The sequence below is a fragment of the Syngnathus scovelli genome, chromosome 21, assembly GCF_024217435.2.
Source record: "Syngnathus scovelli strain Florida chromosome 21, RoL_Ssco_1.2, whole genome shotgun sequence".
Taxonomy (NCBI): Eukaryota; Metazoa; Chordata; class Actinopteri; order Syngnathiformes; family Syngnathidae; genus Syngnathus; species Syngnathus scovelli.
This window is the reverse complement of record NC_090867.1, coordinates 3545569-3562042: the sequence shown is the minus strand read 5'-3', so window position 1 is coordinate 3562042 and position 16474 is coordinate 3545569. Positions and strand designations below refer to the sequence as shown.

Genomic DNA, 16474 nt, shown 5'->3' with positions numbered 1-16474 from the left:
TCAAAAGGCAAACTGACATGACTTAACAAACAATAACTTGACTGACTGACCGGGACGTGAAACAAGAAGACAGCAGGACATGACGGCATCAAGACAGTATGACAACCCCGAACGACAGCAACCAAAACCACAGCAACCAACACGACAGCAACCAACACGACAGCAACCAACACGACAGCAACCAATGATCCGACAGGGAGTGAGGGGCAGACAGGACTTTTATACACGACAGGTAACGAGAGGCAGGTGGGAACAATCACACTGATCATGGGCACACAGGAGGGGAGGGGCGAGCACACAGACAGAAACCAAGACAACCGACACATAGTGGAGCAGTTGGGGACGAGACCTGACAGAAACGAAAAGTGTGCAAGGACAAAATGCTATGTGAAACAAAGTAGTCATGTGAAAAGAGTGCAAAGACAAAATGACATGTGCAGACATCAACAACTTTCTTGGATTCCCAGAGGTGTAGAAGGTCAGGAAGCTCCAGACAGCATCGTTTGACTTGTTGTGGACTGGGTGATGTCTGCAAGGCGAAACAGCAAGCATTCTGTGCAATAACTTTATTAATAAGTACTCATTAGGGAACGCATGATAACATATATATACAATTTATCTAACAGACATGCTATTGGCTAAGGAACATGGTGTGTGTGGAATGTTTGGTGATGCATTTTGTACTTTCATCCCAAACAACACAGCACCAGGGGGTCGACTGACCAAGGCGTTGGAAGGACTAAGGACACTGAACAAAAAATGAAAGATCATTCAGGTGGACACGATATTTGGTCTGATTGGATGAAAACGTTCGGAAGCTGGAAAGGCCTCGTCATGTCTGTGCTTGTTGCTGTGGCTATTTTTACTACAATTATGATTTTATGCGGTTGTTGTTGTATTCCATGTCACTCACTGTCCGGTCGAGAAAACCGTTGGCCCGTTGCCACCGATGGGCCAATATACCCTGGTGGCTCAACATGAGCAGCGGGGGGGAAGGAAGGACCAACAGCACGCTGGTAGCTGTTTGCTAGAGTAACGGGTGATGACCTCATAAATGAGGTCATGAGAGGGAATAAAGGGAAATGTGCTTTCGGCAGTTTGCAAACATATATTTTAAGGTTGTGTTAAACTTATAATCATATTAATATAATATCTAGTATTAGAGTGCTCGTGTGGATTGGTGGGTGGCGAAGAATGTGCAGGCAAAGTGCATGAACTTGTTTTCTTCGAAGTGTTGTGGAATAGGCCCAGACAGGGAGTACCGGACGAGAACACCTCAAGGTCGGTGAGAAACGAAAACAACATCACGTCTAGGTGGTCGGGCTTCGCGGGGAAAACCCAACCGCCTAACCTCAGCAACAACACCTAGACGGGGAGGAGATGGCCATCGACCAATCATCTCACAATGTTTTGCATGCTTTAATAGGAAGAATGTGTCGTCTTTTGGTGGTCACAAAAACGCACTAGTTTTAGTGTGAGGGACCCGGGACCCAGGCCTGTATTAGTGCGCTTTGTCAGGAATAAACAATTGGTAAATTTGGTCTGATTGATCTACTGGTCTTCTCTTTGACAGAACGAACTCGCAAAATTGTTAGGTGCGCCAGTGTGTGGATTGGGACATAGCAACTCATGTGTTAAGTGTTGATCGCAATTTGGAGTAGCTCAGACATTTATCTAAACACAAATAATTAGTAACGACACATCACTGATATAAGCTGGGTGACATAATTGTCCTTGACATTGGTACATAATGTAAACATTAGCCTAAGTGCAACTCAACGTGGCCGCATTGATCGTTGGCGGTGTACCAAATGGAGTGTCCAAGTGACGTCACAGATCACAGTATATGTGTTTTACGTTGTTATTCAAGATTCAAGATGTTATATGAGTTGGTGTCCCCAAAATTAACAAATGTCGGCATAACGGTTTTTTTCAACCTTTTATTCAAATACAAACACATTCGGTACAATAACACCATCAACTACAAGCCAACAAATACAAAATTAAAACATCAATGTCGGCATAACGCGTGTTGGCTAGCAATGGCATAGCGGCATGCTGTCTGTCACTCACTCGTGAATCTTCGCGAACGACCAATCAGCAGCAAGCGATAGATGGAGGCGGGACTTTGCCAGTCAGTGACGTAATTTCCCGTTCACGAACGAGTCAGTGACGCAACTTCCCGTTAACGACCGGGTGAGAGACTGTTGCCAACGGATCAGTGTGTAGGTGTTGTATTATAGAAAGAAATGTGTTAATTACCCGAGCCAATTATTATTATATATAATATTTCTTGGGTAGTTGTACTGTTTGATGTGTTGAACGTTTCGTTTGAACGAATTTTCACCTAAAAGAACTGGAATGCACATCACTACTCCAATCAAGTCACCTACAGACGTGACGTCACGTCCAGCAATTTAAACTAATCTTCTTCGGCTTCTGCTTTTTGTCGTTGAGCGGCGCTACGCACACAAGCGTTACCCCGTGACTTCTCAGGATAACTACCACTACCATGGAAAAGCTTGCCAAGCTGAACACATTTACACGCAGTAGAACTTAGAGAGGGTCCGTCAAGTATTTCCATAAACGTTGTAGAAATAAAAAATGAAAATCAAACTGATGCTGGACTTTTCTTTAGTCGTTTCAGATGGCAAAATAGAAAAAAACTGATGACTGATGCTCTGCCTCCTATGTCAGCCCCATTACGCGCGCTGACCCTGGAAATGAAATGCACATTCATGAAACATACACACACATACACAAACACACACGAATACATACAATCTGCATGGTGTACCTGCACCAGGTAATCGTAGGGCATGGTATCAGACAGCCGTCCCACTTTGTAGTTGCTCTTGCGGATGTCGTGAATATGAAATTCCTGCTTGCAGTTAAACCTTTACCTGCACGCACACGCGCGCACACACACACGCGCGCGCACACACACACACACACACACACACACACACACACACACACACACACACACACACACACACACACACACACACACACACACACACACACACACACACACACAAAAACCTCCATTGGCAATAAAAAGTACAAGAAAAGAGAGGCTTTTAAATGGTTAATGTGTCCCAGTCTGATGAGTATGCATGTTCAGAATCAAGCAAATCATAAAACGCCTTGCTCCTTAGCTTGCGTGACGACGACGTGATGTCGCCGCATCAACAATTTCCTCGCACCTCCTCAAATAGAAAGGTAAAGATTGTTTCTATTGTTTGAGAGTGTTTTACTGTTTACAGAGGTACACACGCAAAGACTCAATAAATATTCACGTTTTAAGCTTTTGGTTTGTACAGCAACTATACAAGAGCGCCTCCGCCCACACACAAGCCACTTGCAGTATAATATATTTTTTTGTACCTGACGGCCTCATTTACACTATTTACATAATTTGCAGAAAGAGTTATAAAAAAAAAAAAACAGTCTGAACAGCCGGACGTGTTTTTTTGTTTTGGTGTCAAAGCAGAAGTGAGCCGAGTTTGAAAAGCGCTGGCAGTGAACAAGAAGCAGTCCCGCTACCTGTCAGGAAGGGCAGAGAGGAACATTTGATAGCTTTGAAGGAGGAAAAACAAAAATGCCACTTTGGTCTTCTTCTGGATTCGACCAGAGACTCCACAAGTTCACATGACCGGTTCAAGAGTAGTTCTGCTGCACTTGGGGTTCAAACAACGGTACACAGTTTTCAAGGCACCTCGTTTTAACAGCACCGAGGACAGAGCCACCGATCCCATGTCGGTGGCTCTTTGGAGGTTGGATGAGGTAACCGTCATCGATCTGCAGATTAAAAAAAAAAAAAAAAAAAAAAAAAAGACCGAGAGAAAGGCAGTCTTTTAAACGCTGCATTGTTTGAGATGACGTTGTGTTCATCTGTGACTGGAGTTTTTCTCTGATCCGAAACGGTCCCTTCTTGACTTTGTGGCCAGTGGGCCTAAAGTGCTGCCGGACCTGCGCTCCTTCCGGGAGGCGTCGCCTGGAGGTAGAAGAGGCCCCGGGTCAGCGGTGCTGCCCGTGGGTGTCGGGGTGGCGACGGTGGACCGGGCGGGAGTCCGGGCGGTGGGCCATGCCCGCCTGATGTCGCTTTCTGTGGTTTGCGTCGGATCGTGGGCTGTGAGGGAAACTGCGTGAAACTCGCCGGAGGAATTGGTCTGGGGTTCCGCCGAGGCTTTGGCGGTGGTATTGGATAGCTCGGGAGAGGACGTGGACAAGTTCTTGTTGCACGACTCGCAACAGAGCTTGTTATATCCAGGGATGGAGCAATATCGCACAAGAACCTCCATTTGACAGAAGATGGATTTGTCCCCTTGGCACGCCTCGCCTAAGAGACATTTGATCAAGTAAGAGTCGATTTGTTTGATAGACAGTGGCCAGCCTGAAGGAATTAGGTGTCATGTCACACTGAAAAGGCCTCCGGGGTGACTTACTTGACACGGTTTGATGACCCAACACGCTTTGGCGCAGGGCTTCATCTTGGATGGTCACATTGTCCGAGTCAAGAGGGGGCGCTGGTTGGTCTGGAACTACAAACACAAACTTGCTAGCATCCAGTAAAATAAACACATTGAGTCCAAAAAACACTTGGTTGGATATTTGCGTGAGTGTACCTGGGCACGGAGTGTCAAGTTTGCAGATGAGCACCGTCTCGGGTTCGTCTCCCTGGCACGTTCCTGTCGCGTTGTCGCCAGACTTGCACACCACCTGCCTTTGCCGGATGCCTTGTCCACATGTCACCGAGCACTAGAGCGCATCGCGCGGACACCGCTGGTTCATTCACTCATCCGAGAGCCAATTTCAAATTCGCCCGGGTCTCACCTGCGACCACGCCCCCGTCCTCCACTGGGCGGGGCACGTCGTGTGGTTGCACGCTCGCTTGGGCGGTGGCCGTTCCCCGACGCAGTGCTTGCTGTGGATGGGCTGGCCAGTGCCGTTGTGCAGCGCCTGCATGCAGCGCACCATCCGGATCTGGAAACCTTGCTTGCCGCAGGTCTTGCTGCAGGCGCCCCATTCGTCCGCCACCCACCTGGAGGAAACGCCGACACGCTTGCCTAGCATTCGTTGACTAGCGGGCGGGCGTCCATTGCGACTTACGCAGGCTGGCTGCACTTGTGGACGTTGCAGCGTTTGCGAATGGGTTTGGGTTTCTTGTTGCCATCACACAAGTTGCGGTGCACTAAGCGGCTGTCGCTCTTCCTCCGGCAGCCGTATTTGGTGTACTGGATGCCTGAGGGAGCCCAAAAACAAAGTCATGTGGAAGGAATGGCACTTTGTGTTCTCCACATTTCAGCTGAAATTATGGGACAATTCATCTGACCTCTTCAATTTCTGGGGCATGAACTCTTTGTAATCTGGACAATTTTACAATTTTTTTTTTTTTTAGGGAGTCTGTGTGTATGTGTAGAGAGGAAGGCACTCACTGACCTCCGCCGCAAGCTTTGGAGCACTGCGACCAGCTCTTCAGCACCCACTCGTAGGAATCCAACTCGGCCAGAAGAACGTTGTTGTTGGTGATGAGAGGCAGAAGGTCCTCGTGGATGATGTACTTGTACGTCAGACTTATCTTGGCTTCCTCTTCCTGGGGAACAACCTGCCCACGGTATATCCAAACCAAAAACACGATTCAATCATGAGGAGCCAAACGTCGCCAGCCGACGGAATGCCCGCTCGCTCGCTGACCATCACGAAGATGCCTTCATGGAGAGGGCCAGAGGTTCGCAGAGTCTCCTTGCCGTCCTCGACGGCGTACTCCCACTGCAAACCGTTCTCGATGAAGGTTTTTGACTGGGCGTCTTTGCTTTTAGCGTTGAGGATGAAGTCGCCGGTCACTTGATTCTTCACCGCTGGCAAGAGCACAATCACAACAGCACGTCACTTTCAGGGACGCCTCTGAGTTTTGAGCCGTTACGTCCCGCTGCGTCATAAGATCCCCAATCCTGCAGAGCGAATGGTGCGAGCAGGTGTCGCAAACTATTTGAAGCCCTTTGAGTCTTGACTGCCAAATATTTGTTCCCGCTTTGCCAGGATTATCCAACAAACAGCGAAACGGATCGCAGCAGGTTGACTTTGACCACTTCGTTTTGCAGTCTCGACCTTTTCAACGAAAGCCCATCAAGCCTTCCCCTCACTGCTCACCGATGATGTGAGGGGAGGCGTCCTTCTCCTCGATGACGATGTGCCGGGCGCCCGTCGGGATGTCGAACATTTGTAGCATCCCTGCCGACACGTAGAGCCCGTCAAGCACGAAGGGAGAACGGGAGCGTCGGCGGGTGTTACCGTTCTTCTTGGGCGTCTTAGTGAGTGTCAGCTTGACGGTGCGGCAGTGCGAGTTGTCACCCTCGCACACGCCGCATTTGTCCTCTTCCTTGTAAGAGCCCACCTCCTTGTCGCAGCCCACGTGCTGCCGGGACCAAAGGCCACAAGTCACGAGTCAAGACATCAAGCCTCATACGAGAGCACCGTGTGCCAAAGCACGCTCGGGTCCAATATGCGACTAATGAGCAATGTCGGACCCGGTGGTTGGAGAGCAAAAAAGGTTTGCGCGTACCAGACAGTCTCCTCGCGCGCACACGCTGAAGTGGTCGGCGTAGCTGCAGCGGGTCCCGTCGTGCATCACCTGGTTCATGAAGACCACCTCGCCCGTTTCCTTGGACCTGCAGCTCAGCTCGCACTTGCGGCTCTCTGCCAACACAGCAACAACAGTGACGACAACCGTCATCAGAGACGCGTGTGCCTCGCCGCTTTTGTGCGGCTCTTACCGTCCGGGTGCTCGTGAGGCAGCCAGGTGTGCTTCATGTTGTTGTAATACTTGTTACTCCTCTGGAGGCACTGCTGAGCGCGGAAGTCTTGGTAGGGGCCGGCGCACTCCTCCGTGTTGCACATCTGGTAGTCAAAGGCGGAGCCCGGGCATTCGCGACCGCCATACGCCGGCCTGGCACACAGCCACACAAACCTTTACAGTGCGCTCATCCCCAGGGGCGAGCTGAAGATAAACATGGTGGCGCCGGCCGTCCACTCACGGGGGGTCGGTGCACTGCCGGCTGCGGGAGCGGACGCCGCCCCCGCATGTCCGCGAACACGAGCTGAACTTGGACCAGGCGCTCCAGTTGCCGTCGTGGCCTTGAGCCTCCTGGCTGGACCTCCAGATGCAATGGCCTTTGAAGCACCACTTTGCACACAAAATAAGCCGATGTCAAGAGCGCCACTTGTAACATGCAGATCGGCTTCTCAAACTAGACGTTGCCATGTGAGACTTGCTGTTGCCAGGCTCTCACCTTGTTTTTAGCTACAAATGATCATAAATCAAACTGGAGAGCTTATGCCCACCCACCCCCACCCACCTTTCCGGGCGCACATTCCGTTCCATCCACTGGTGGGCCTTTTTTGGTTTTGCAGAAGTATTGGTTGTCAGGGTGGCTGCACCACAACTGCTTGCAGGGGTCGTACGTGCGAAACTGGAGGACGGAGCACAGGCGGTTGGCAGGGGATAGGCGGGCCACGCCGCTGTGTGTTTTTTTTTTGTCTCGTACTCACGGCTGTGCACATCTTATAACCCACGCCAAAGTCAAAGCGGCACTGCTCGTCCATGGAATAATTGATCCCGGGGAGCTCGGGAAGTTTGGGCCATTTGTGCTCAAAGGGATCGTCCAGCAGGCAGTCGTATGAGCTGAGGGGCGAAAGGGCACAATGCGAACCAGAGCGACTAAAGCAAAAGGGCCGGCCGGACGGCAACACACTGGATGTAGCGACTGAGCTCTTGCTTGCTGCAGCGGGACCAGTGGTAGCGGTGGAAGGCGGCCTGAACCAGCGGGGCCATGATGCTGCCCATGCCCGTCTCGTCGGCGCAGCGGTTGCCCTGCCCGTCGTGCTCCATCCCCAGCCTGCCGGCGGACGAGAGACACAAAAACATTGAGTCGCCGCTGAACGTGAATGCAGAGGAGTGCTGTCGACCGCAACTCCCATGGCAAATGGCGGCGGCGCTCACACATGTCCCGTCTCGTGAGCGACCACAAAGGCGGAGGAGAAGCCGTCCTCGTGGTTGAGGGTGCAGCTCTTCAGCGGGTGGCACATGCCCGTCACCGGCGCGTAACCTGCCCAACGACAACATGAGCCCATTATGAGGCACGCCTGACCTTTGCATAGACACGGCCACAACAAGTCGATGTGAATTTTTGGTTTGTTTCTGAGCAAGACGGAGATGGACTGATGGTAAGTAGCGAGCCGCCTCGGGATTGACTCGATCTCAAAGGCGCGGCCGGCCGACAATAAAGCCAAAAAGATGAAAACGTGACCAAGCAAAGCACACGGACATCAATCAACTCGATCAAGAGGTGTGCAGCGCTGCCGCTTCTGTGATGGTTTTTGGCATGCAGATAAAAGCAGAAATAGGGAGGCGAACATTAAAAAAAGAAGAAAAAAAAAAGCCAGCGGAGCTCTGAAGAGGCTGAGCGGCGATGCCATTGCAGTATTTCTTTGCAGACCTGCGCGTGACTCCAATGCCAATTTTTTTAAGTGGCAGGCAAATGCAAAGATTTCAGGAGGCTGCAGATGTTTTCCCTTTGCACATAAAAGCCATGGCGACGGCACAATCATAATAAAGCACTCGAGTGGCGGTGGCAGCAGCACAGTCAAAATAAAGCGCTCGAGTGAAGACAAAGATGCTCCTTGACAAACAGTTGCAGAAAATGATTTGCTTGCTATGCGGCTGACCGACAATACCAGCACAGGAACCAAACTGTTGATTGCACAATGGAAGTATAATGAGGTTTAATATTCCCTGGGAATTTATGTATTTGAAGACAGAAGCTCCTGCCTTCAAGTCAAACTTTGACAAGGCGGTGCAATGTCTGCTTAGCGAGGACGAGACCCCGTTGGTCAGGCGGCATCCTTCCTCAAAATCGTTCCGGCGAGGCGGCGCTGGTTGTTGTGATCGCAACGCGGCCGTTGCCAAGGCAACGACAGCCCCGGCAGGTAACAACGTGACCTCGCCTCCCAAACGTGACACGTGCGCTTGAACAGATTACAAACTTGAGCACAGAGGAAGTTTTGTTGCGACTGGCCAGACTTGGAAACACGGATGATGTCAAACGGAGATGTGCACATACTTGAGCCAAGTAAAGCTTGCGATTGTGTGAGAAATGATTCTGATTTTTCACTCCATGCCAAAAACGTTGACTGAATGCACTTTTTGCACCAGTGAAGGGGGGCGGGCGTCCAGTCTGGGTTCCGGAGAGCCGCTCGCTCAATTGACCAGTCGCTAAACGGCTGTCATAGGCGGTTATACAACTATTTTACAGTAAATACACTTTTAACAAGTAGAATATTTTTTTTTAGATCATTTGTTTTTTTAGAAAAAATTGCATATAACTGAGGTTAAACAAAATAAATGAATTTTGTTTTAGTTTAACTATAAGTTAGGGGGAAAAAAAAAAGTTCTGTAATATCAAACTAAAGGGAGACCTTTGACCTTATGGTCCCTAAGTCCCATATATTTTGCCACTAAAAGTGCTCCATTTTTCTATCCGATGCCTTAGCTGGTTAGCGAAAGGTCAACTGTCAAAGGGCGTTGGATGGGCGCCTGGCCCTTCCCTTACCTCCCCAAGCAGAATTCAGCAGTCAGTCTGCACAGGCCTCGATCGAGAGACGAATACAGTACCTTGCATACCTGCGGGACCAAAATCTTGCCTGGTGAGGAAGATGGCGTGGTCGTGGTAGTCGGCGTGGTCGGGGTCGGCGCGCTGCTGCGTGTTGGCCCAGCGGCACACCTGCTCCAGGCTGCGCGATGGGCTGCCACGCTCGATCAGGTTGATGGACTGCGTCGGCCAGCCCGCCCACCGCCACACAACGCAAAAGCAACATGGCTTACACCCGCTGGGTGTCAAGCAAACCCTGAACTCATTCATTGCTTCGACTTAGCACTGATCTCACAAGACAAAGTTGAAATATGAAAAGAGAATTTTCCGTCTCACCTGCCTGTAGCCGACCATGATCATGCGCACCAGGACGATGTTGATGCTGGTTCCCAAAGACTCGTCGTGGTAAATTTCATCAACCTGGAAGTAAGGCTATGTCAGCGAGGGGACTCCGTTCAACACCGTCAAAGTACTCGTCTACATTGGCGAGCATTTGACGCTGGGTGTAAAACGCTTAGCAAGCACTCTACTAGCAAATGTGTATATGCACACCGCCGCCCCCATTTCCAGATGTAAGTTCCTGCTATGTGCTCGAGGGGACCAAGCGCACCAGGATAATTGCAAACCCAGGCGGAACACACATGCACGCACACGCACACGCACTCACACACACACACACACACACACACACACACACACACACACACACACACACACACACACACACACACACACACACTAGGGGAGGAAGGGCGGGCTGCAAACGTGAGAAGCAGCTGCAGGCGTCCCCGGCTTGCACGCAGCATCACATCTCGCCCGCAACAAGGCGGCCATTGTGCATCTCAATGGGCCACCTTGCTCTCCCGCATACGGGATGTTCACTAATCAATTCTCGGGAGAGCCTTCCTCCAGGTGTCACCACGGATTTGAGAGGACACAGCTCAAGCGGCTTACATGCTGATGTTTGTTTGGGAAAATGCCGATCCAAATGGAAAGGCAGACGGCCGCAAGCGTTGGGGTTCAATCGTCAGCAGCGGTGCAAAGTGTCCAAGTACTTTGTGAAGCTAAAAGCAGCGTTAGAGGAGAAATAGAACTCGTGCCACAGGATGGTGTTTTGGCACAAGCGTACTGACGAGGACTTGAGTAACAAAGCGTGACAGACTTTTGCCGTTGGAGCAGCGGATTCTCCACAGCTTTAATTAGGCAACGTTGGCAAGTAGAGACAGTGTCAGGCTGCCCTCCCAAGCGTTTCCATGATGGAACTCAAATCAAGTTTTTAATTGGGCCGGCGGCCGCTGCGGCTTATCAGACCACCGTGCGGGCGGGCTCTGGCTGGTAACTGTTACCGAGTGAAACCGGCGCCCTGTGAAAATCTGACTCGAGGGATTTGGGACAGCTAAGAAGATTATGGTGGCAGGAGCTGCTCGAGCCCACGATGAATGAGCTGAAGAGGTTTTTTTTTTTTTCCTTCAACCTTGCCTCTAATCCATAAACAGTGTGAAAAAGAATAGCCAAGGCGCGGAAAATGACACTTCACGTGCGAGGAACCCGACGACCCGACTTACGATGTTCATTAGGGTCAGCACGTAGTTCTGGACGTGCTCCTTGCCATGGAATCGCACCACCGAGTCGTCCACGGCCAGCAGCACCTCCATGTTGTAGTCATCCTTCTGGGCGTGGCGGCGCTTGCGTTGTGGCTCCGCCGCGTGGCGCCAAAGCAGATCCGCGGCCGCCGGCAGCTCCGCCACCGCCGTGCCAAAGTCGGACACTGTCGCGAGAGAACTCGTATTCATTCAGTTGATCTTTTTCCGCACTTAAGAATTTTTTTTCAACCCTGCTCTTTCAGGTGTCGGGGCCTCACCTTGATTGCGGAGCTCGTCGCCGCGCTTGAGGGCCGAGTGGCGGTAGACCACGTGCACGCGTCCATCGGCCTCGGCGTCCCGCCGGCCCCGCTCGAGAGGTTCAATGAAGAACTCCCCATCATCCGTGCGGATCAGGCCTGCCTGCAAAGGACACAAAGCGCACGGCTTAAAGGGTCGGCGGCACAGCTGCTCAGCAGGCAACCTTCTGCCAAAAAGCAAAAGCATATTTTCATTTTGAGACGTCAGACAACAGAGCAGAGCAGAGGCAAAAAGTGGGTTGCAGGAAATGCCAAGTCATACTTCCTCTGCGTTTCATCAGGGGGAGGGTGGAAAGCGAGGCAACATCTGGACAGCGCAGCAGAGTGTAAACATAAGCAGGCCTACGAAAGTCTGCTTCGGCTGTCGGGTTCGGGGAGGGGCAGCAAACGCGAGCGGGAGGACGCCGCGAGAAGCTGATCTTGATTCATCATGATTGGACAGATGGGCAGTAGCAGCAGCATCAGATGATGACGGAATGCTACTTTTATTGCTACATTTTCACCCGGGGCACTAACTCCCTCAATGCGCTACTGACCTTTACAAGGCCCAATTTCACATCCAACTCTCACAAAGGAAAACACAGCCACAGCTCAGAGCCACATCGGCTCGCACGCAGCTGCTGACATCACTCAACACCACAGACTAAAGTACTTTAGCAATTACACAATGTATTTGTGCTTGCTACAATACAGTGCTAGCAAAATCAATTAGGGTGATGTTCGGCGATGGTCCTTGAGTTTGACACCTTGAAGGTGGCGGTTGCTAGGAGGCCCTGTCCTCTTTTCAAGCCTTCGCACACAAATAGACCTCTCATTACTTTGTCATACGTGGCCTCCCGCCGTGCGCCAGCTGCACACGTGCGGCAAATAGCACACGCGGCGTCAGCGGCAGTGGTACTGACATCACCAATCGATGCTGCCGTGAGCTTGGAAAATAGCAGCCATACGGCTGCGAGGTGTCAAAGCGGCTGGAAAATAGGAACGTCTAGCACCTCGGGGACCTCATTCCAGCTGCAAGGAAAGGTGGCAAAAACACTCACGCGCTCTACTTTGGAAAAAGTACTTAATGAGAAAGAAAATTCCGAACTCGTTCCTGATTGGGCCAATTGTGAGTAACCTGCCAGCGATTGCATTTCTATAGGCCAAGTACAGCTAGTCTCTTCTCCAAGTAAGGGAAGTAAGTCCTCATAACAACATGAGGAGGCCCTTGCCCGCTTTCTTCCCCCTTTCTTCAGGTGTCTCTGCACACATCCGGCAGACTTTGTCACTTTGATCGCCGTGTGACACCCCCTGCGTGCACAGACAGGTCCGACCGTACGCGAGACGCCACAGGGAGGACATACGCAGGCAGGCAGGCAGGCAGGTGTGACTCAGAGCCTGAAGGGCTTGGCCACATATGGTCTAACGCGGGCTGGAATGGAGACCAATACGTCAGTACACAAACCGGGTATGTCTACAGTACTTTTGCTTCTTGAAGGGAGAAGTTGGCCAAGTGGAACATGGAAAGCATGGAAGCATTTTCCAAAGCCCGCACGAGCGTTGGACTGCCTTCGAGCATCAGGCTGCGATCAAGTTACAAAATTGACAGAGCACGTGTTCAGTGAAGGTGGTGCCGATCAGAGTGCCAAAGCCATCTGGATCTCATCTAAGGGCTAATTAGCGTGAGCGTTCATTAACATAAGTCATTTGACATCCTGCTAATTAGCATGTGCGCTACTTCACGTTGTACTTCATCAATTTGCATCTGTTGACTGGCTTTGCACTTCGATGCAGCAGGTTCTGATGAGCCCAAGGCCCGTGACCCCCCCCCCCCCCCCCCTTTCGGCACCACCTTGCTGGGATTTGCTTATTTGCCTTTTGCTGGATGGAAGGCTTGTCTTTCTGTGGTTAGCAGGCTCCTTCTAAAGTGACTCAAAAAAACAAAAACAATCTCCTGATTCTCCAAGCCAAAGTCAGCTTGTTGTTTGCTTTGATGTGCGTGCGAAGAAGCCGTGCGGTGTAGCGCTTACCAGTCCGTCGCAGTTGCTTATGGCCACGGCGGCGTGCGGCACGTCGCTCACGTCACCGGTGAAGACGCAGTCGGCGCGCAGCCGCTGCTCCCCCTTGGCCTGGAAGTCTTCCTGCCACTCCAGCCAGGCCCCAGGGGCCACCAGCCTCCGGTTGACCCTCAGCCTCAAGTGCAGCTCTTGGCCGAAGACGGTGACGTTGAAGAATAACAATGGGGAGTCCGAGGAGCCCAGGGAGGCGTCACGGGCCACCCTGGTCCTCCTCCTCCCACTGCTCCCTTCCTCGTCCACAGACAGCACGTGAGACTTGAAGCGGCCGCGGGAGTCGGTGCTGAATGGAACCATGAAGTCGTAGTCGTTTAACTTGCCGGAGAGATTTTCTGGAGGGAGCATCAAAAAGTCACATGACGCAATGGACATGCCCAAGTATTCGCGCCGCTTCTCACGACGACTGTGGACAGCTGAAGGCAGTGGAAGTTGAGGATGGACTCGACGGCCACTTACCGCGTATCCCTGCAGCGAACGACGGCTCCAGTGTATCTGCACCTTTTGCTGGATCTGCAACCAAAGGCAATTTGGTGGAACATAATGGAACATTTCCTTTTTGCAGACTATGTCATCGACCTCGGCCCACTCTTTAGTCCCGGATCTGCAGCAAAACGTCATTTTTTGGACATTCCTGGTTGACGGAGTGACTGCGCCAACTGTCTAAGCGCACATGCAAAGGAACCCCAGTCCCACTCCTGATTCACAAGCGGAGATCTTCTGAGTCAGGTGTGTTGCAGCAGGGCATGAGACACGCGGGAAAAGAGGCCGGATGTGACCTCTGTCCAATTTGCACCAAAATTTGTTTTGTAGAAATCGTCAACCTTCTTTACCTAACTAAATTGAAATGTCCAATGTTTTTGTATGTTGCTAAGTAGCTAGTTAGCAAACCGGCTAATTTCCCACGGCAACATAAACTCAAGCCCCGGACTTTATTATTATTATATTTTCTGGCTCAACAATTCTGTGAACGTAATGTAATGATGCTTTGCAACTTCCACCAAGACTTCCTATTGAGACCCGAACGTGGACGACCTTATCCAGACCTTCACCGCCATTCAATTTTTCTCTCTCTTTTTGGCACAAACTTACTGAGCGAAAGAGTTAACGCACATTCCACATCGTGCAAAGATTTGAAGAGCGCCTATTTGCATTGAATGAAAAGCCACTCACCAAATGTCCCCGCAGCAAAAGAAAGCTCCAGCAAAAGTTGACTGAATGAAAAGCACATGAGAACGTGCACGCGCCCCATAGCGGAGGCTTTGAAGCGCCGCTTTCTTTCTCCTTTTGTTGTTTTGATTTCAACACGTAAAGTGGTCAAAGCGGATCGCCGGCGAGGACGCGGCAGCTAGTCCCGACGCCCGAGTCTGCGAGCTGCGCGCAGTCTCTCGGCCTGTGCTGAGCGCCACAGACCGACGCTGGGCCATCCGTGTGGGAGGGGGGCCCGGCGGGGAGGAATGTCCGACGGACGCACGGACAGACAGACTGCCACCGGGCCCGGTGCGAACGAGCAAATGACCGGGGAAAGAGCAAGAAAGTTGTCTTGCCCTGTAATCCAGCCTCCGAGTTCCCCTCGTGAACTTTTCACAAAGTCAACGCTCCCTCCCGCTGCAGGAACATCTGCGAGTCGTGCAAGCGCTGCTGCGAGCTCACTGGCCTGTGTGCTGCGGGGCCCACGCACACACATACACACACAATAGTGAGTGCGAGTGCCTGTGTGTGTGTGTGTGTGTGTGTGTGTGAGAGAGAGTCTGTGCTCTACGAAAAGCAGCGCCTGCCTTCCGTCCTTCCCAGACAAGCGCATATTTAACCAATCCTGGAAAAAAGCAAACAGAAAAAAACAATCCCCAACCCGAAGAACAAGTAGGAGCATCACATCTTGCAGAAAAATGAAAAGTAACAACGGGAAAAATATTTCGTAAGTGGCCAAGAGGGGAATGGAAACTCACTGACATGCACACGTCACTTTAATAATAACCACTATTGCAATCAGAATAATAATTTACGTCTTCGCGTCCCAATATTTATGGAGCTGACCGTGGAAGAAGTGCGATATGGGAAGGATGACGCTTTGTGCGCTTTTTCCGTCCCGAGTGCATTCCGCAATCTGGCCTAGCGTTCAATTAGAAGCTTGCTGGGGTAAATGACTGCCTGCGCCATCCAAGCGACTGCTGTGGTTTGCTACATGCACACATACACACACAGAGAACAGGAGGAAGAGAAACAAAATGAAGAATTTCCACATCCAAACTTCACGTCAGACATCTGCTCCGCTCCCGGGATGTAATTAATCCCACCAATTTGGAAAGATTCGCTTCTGGCCTTGATTAGCACGAGCGGGCGTCTTTGACACCGTCGGCTGAAATGTGCCAGCGTGCTGAGAAAATATGCATTTTAATTTTTTATTTGTTTTGGAAGGGGGGGGGGGGGGGGGGCGGTTGTAGACGATGCAAAGCAGCTGCGCGTCTTGTTGTGCCGAGTGGCAGAGCCAGTGACTTGTGTAATTCTGCCTGTATGGCCTTGACCCGCCCTTGGACACTGACAGCTTCAGTGTCCAAAGGCAAAAAAAATATGTTTGGACACTATTTCAGAGTCAACTCTCAAAACTAATTACTGACTTGCTATGGGCGTGTTGACATATTTTTTGCGTGGGCCATAAACTTTGGCACGTATAGAACACGCTGACTTGGGAAGGAATGAATTTCGGTATTCCCACATCCGGCAAAGGTTTTTCATTAACTTGTGCAGCCAGGTGTGTAATAGGTGAATTTGAGCATCTTAAATTTCAGATTACAACGGTCTTTTGAAAACAATGTTGGCGTGCGTCGCCTCTCACCTCCCGTCCGTCTGTTTTGTGACATCCTCCGGCC

The 16474-nt window shown here is 51.1% G+C and overlaps 1 protein-coding gene across 4 annotated transcripts; it reads right to left on the bottom strand.

Annotated features, from left to right (window-relative positions):
* Positions 1-2617: 2617 nt before the first annotated feature.
* LOC125991142 (A disintegrin and metalloproteinase with thrombospondin motifs 14) lies at positions 2618-15311 on the bottom strand. Of its 4 annotated transcripts, none has more exons than XM_049758742.2 (24): positions 14778-15308; positions 14064-14117; positions 13563-13939; positions 11515-11656; positions 11219-11421; positions 9990-10073; positions 9677-9833; positions 8006-8111; positions 7758-7901; positions 7555-7687; positions 7362-7475; positions 7041-7189; positions 6780-6952; positions 6569-6702; positions 6298-6421; positions 6157-6237; positions 5701-5864; positions 5446-5611; positions 5116-5248; positions 4840-5047; positions 4632-4764; positions 4452-4547; positions 2798-4345; positions 2618-2717 (listed from the first exon to the last, which is right to left on the bottom strand). In XM_049758742.2, the coding sequence occupies exons 1-23, from the start codon at positions 14854-14856 to the stop codon at positions 3894-3896; spliced, it is 3606 nt and encodes a 1201-aa protein (XP_049614699.1). In that variant the 5' UTR covers positions 14857-15308; the 3' UTR covers positions 2618-2717; positions 2798-3893. The 4 variants fall into 4 exon arrangements, with proteins under 4 accessions (XP_049614699.1, XP_049614700.1, XP_049614697.1 ...); XM_049758743.2 differs by having other exon boundaries at positions 9686-9833; XM_049758740.2 differs by having other exon boundaries at positions 6157-6421; positions 14778-15311.
* Between the last annotated feature and the right edge of the window lie 1163 nt (positions 15312-16474).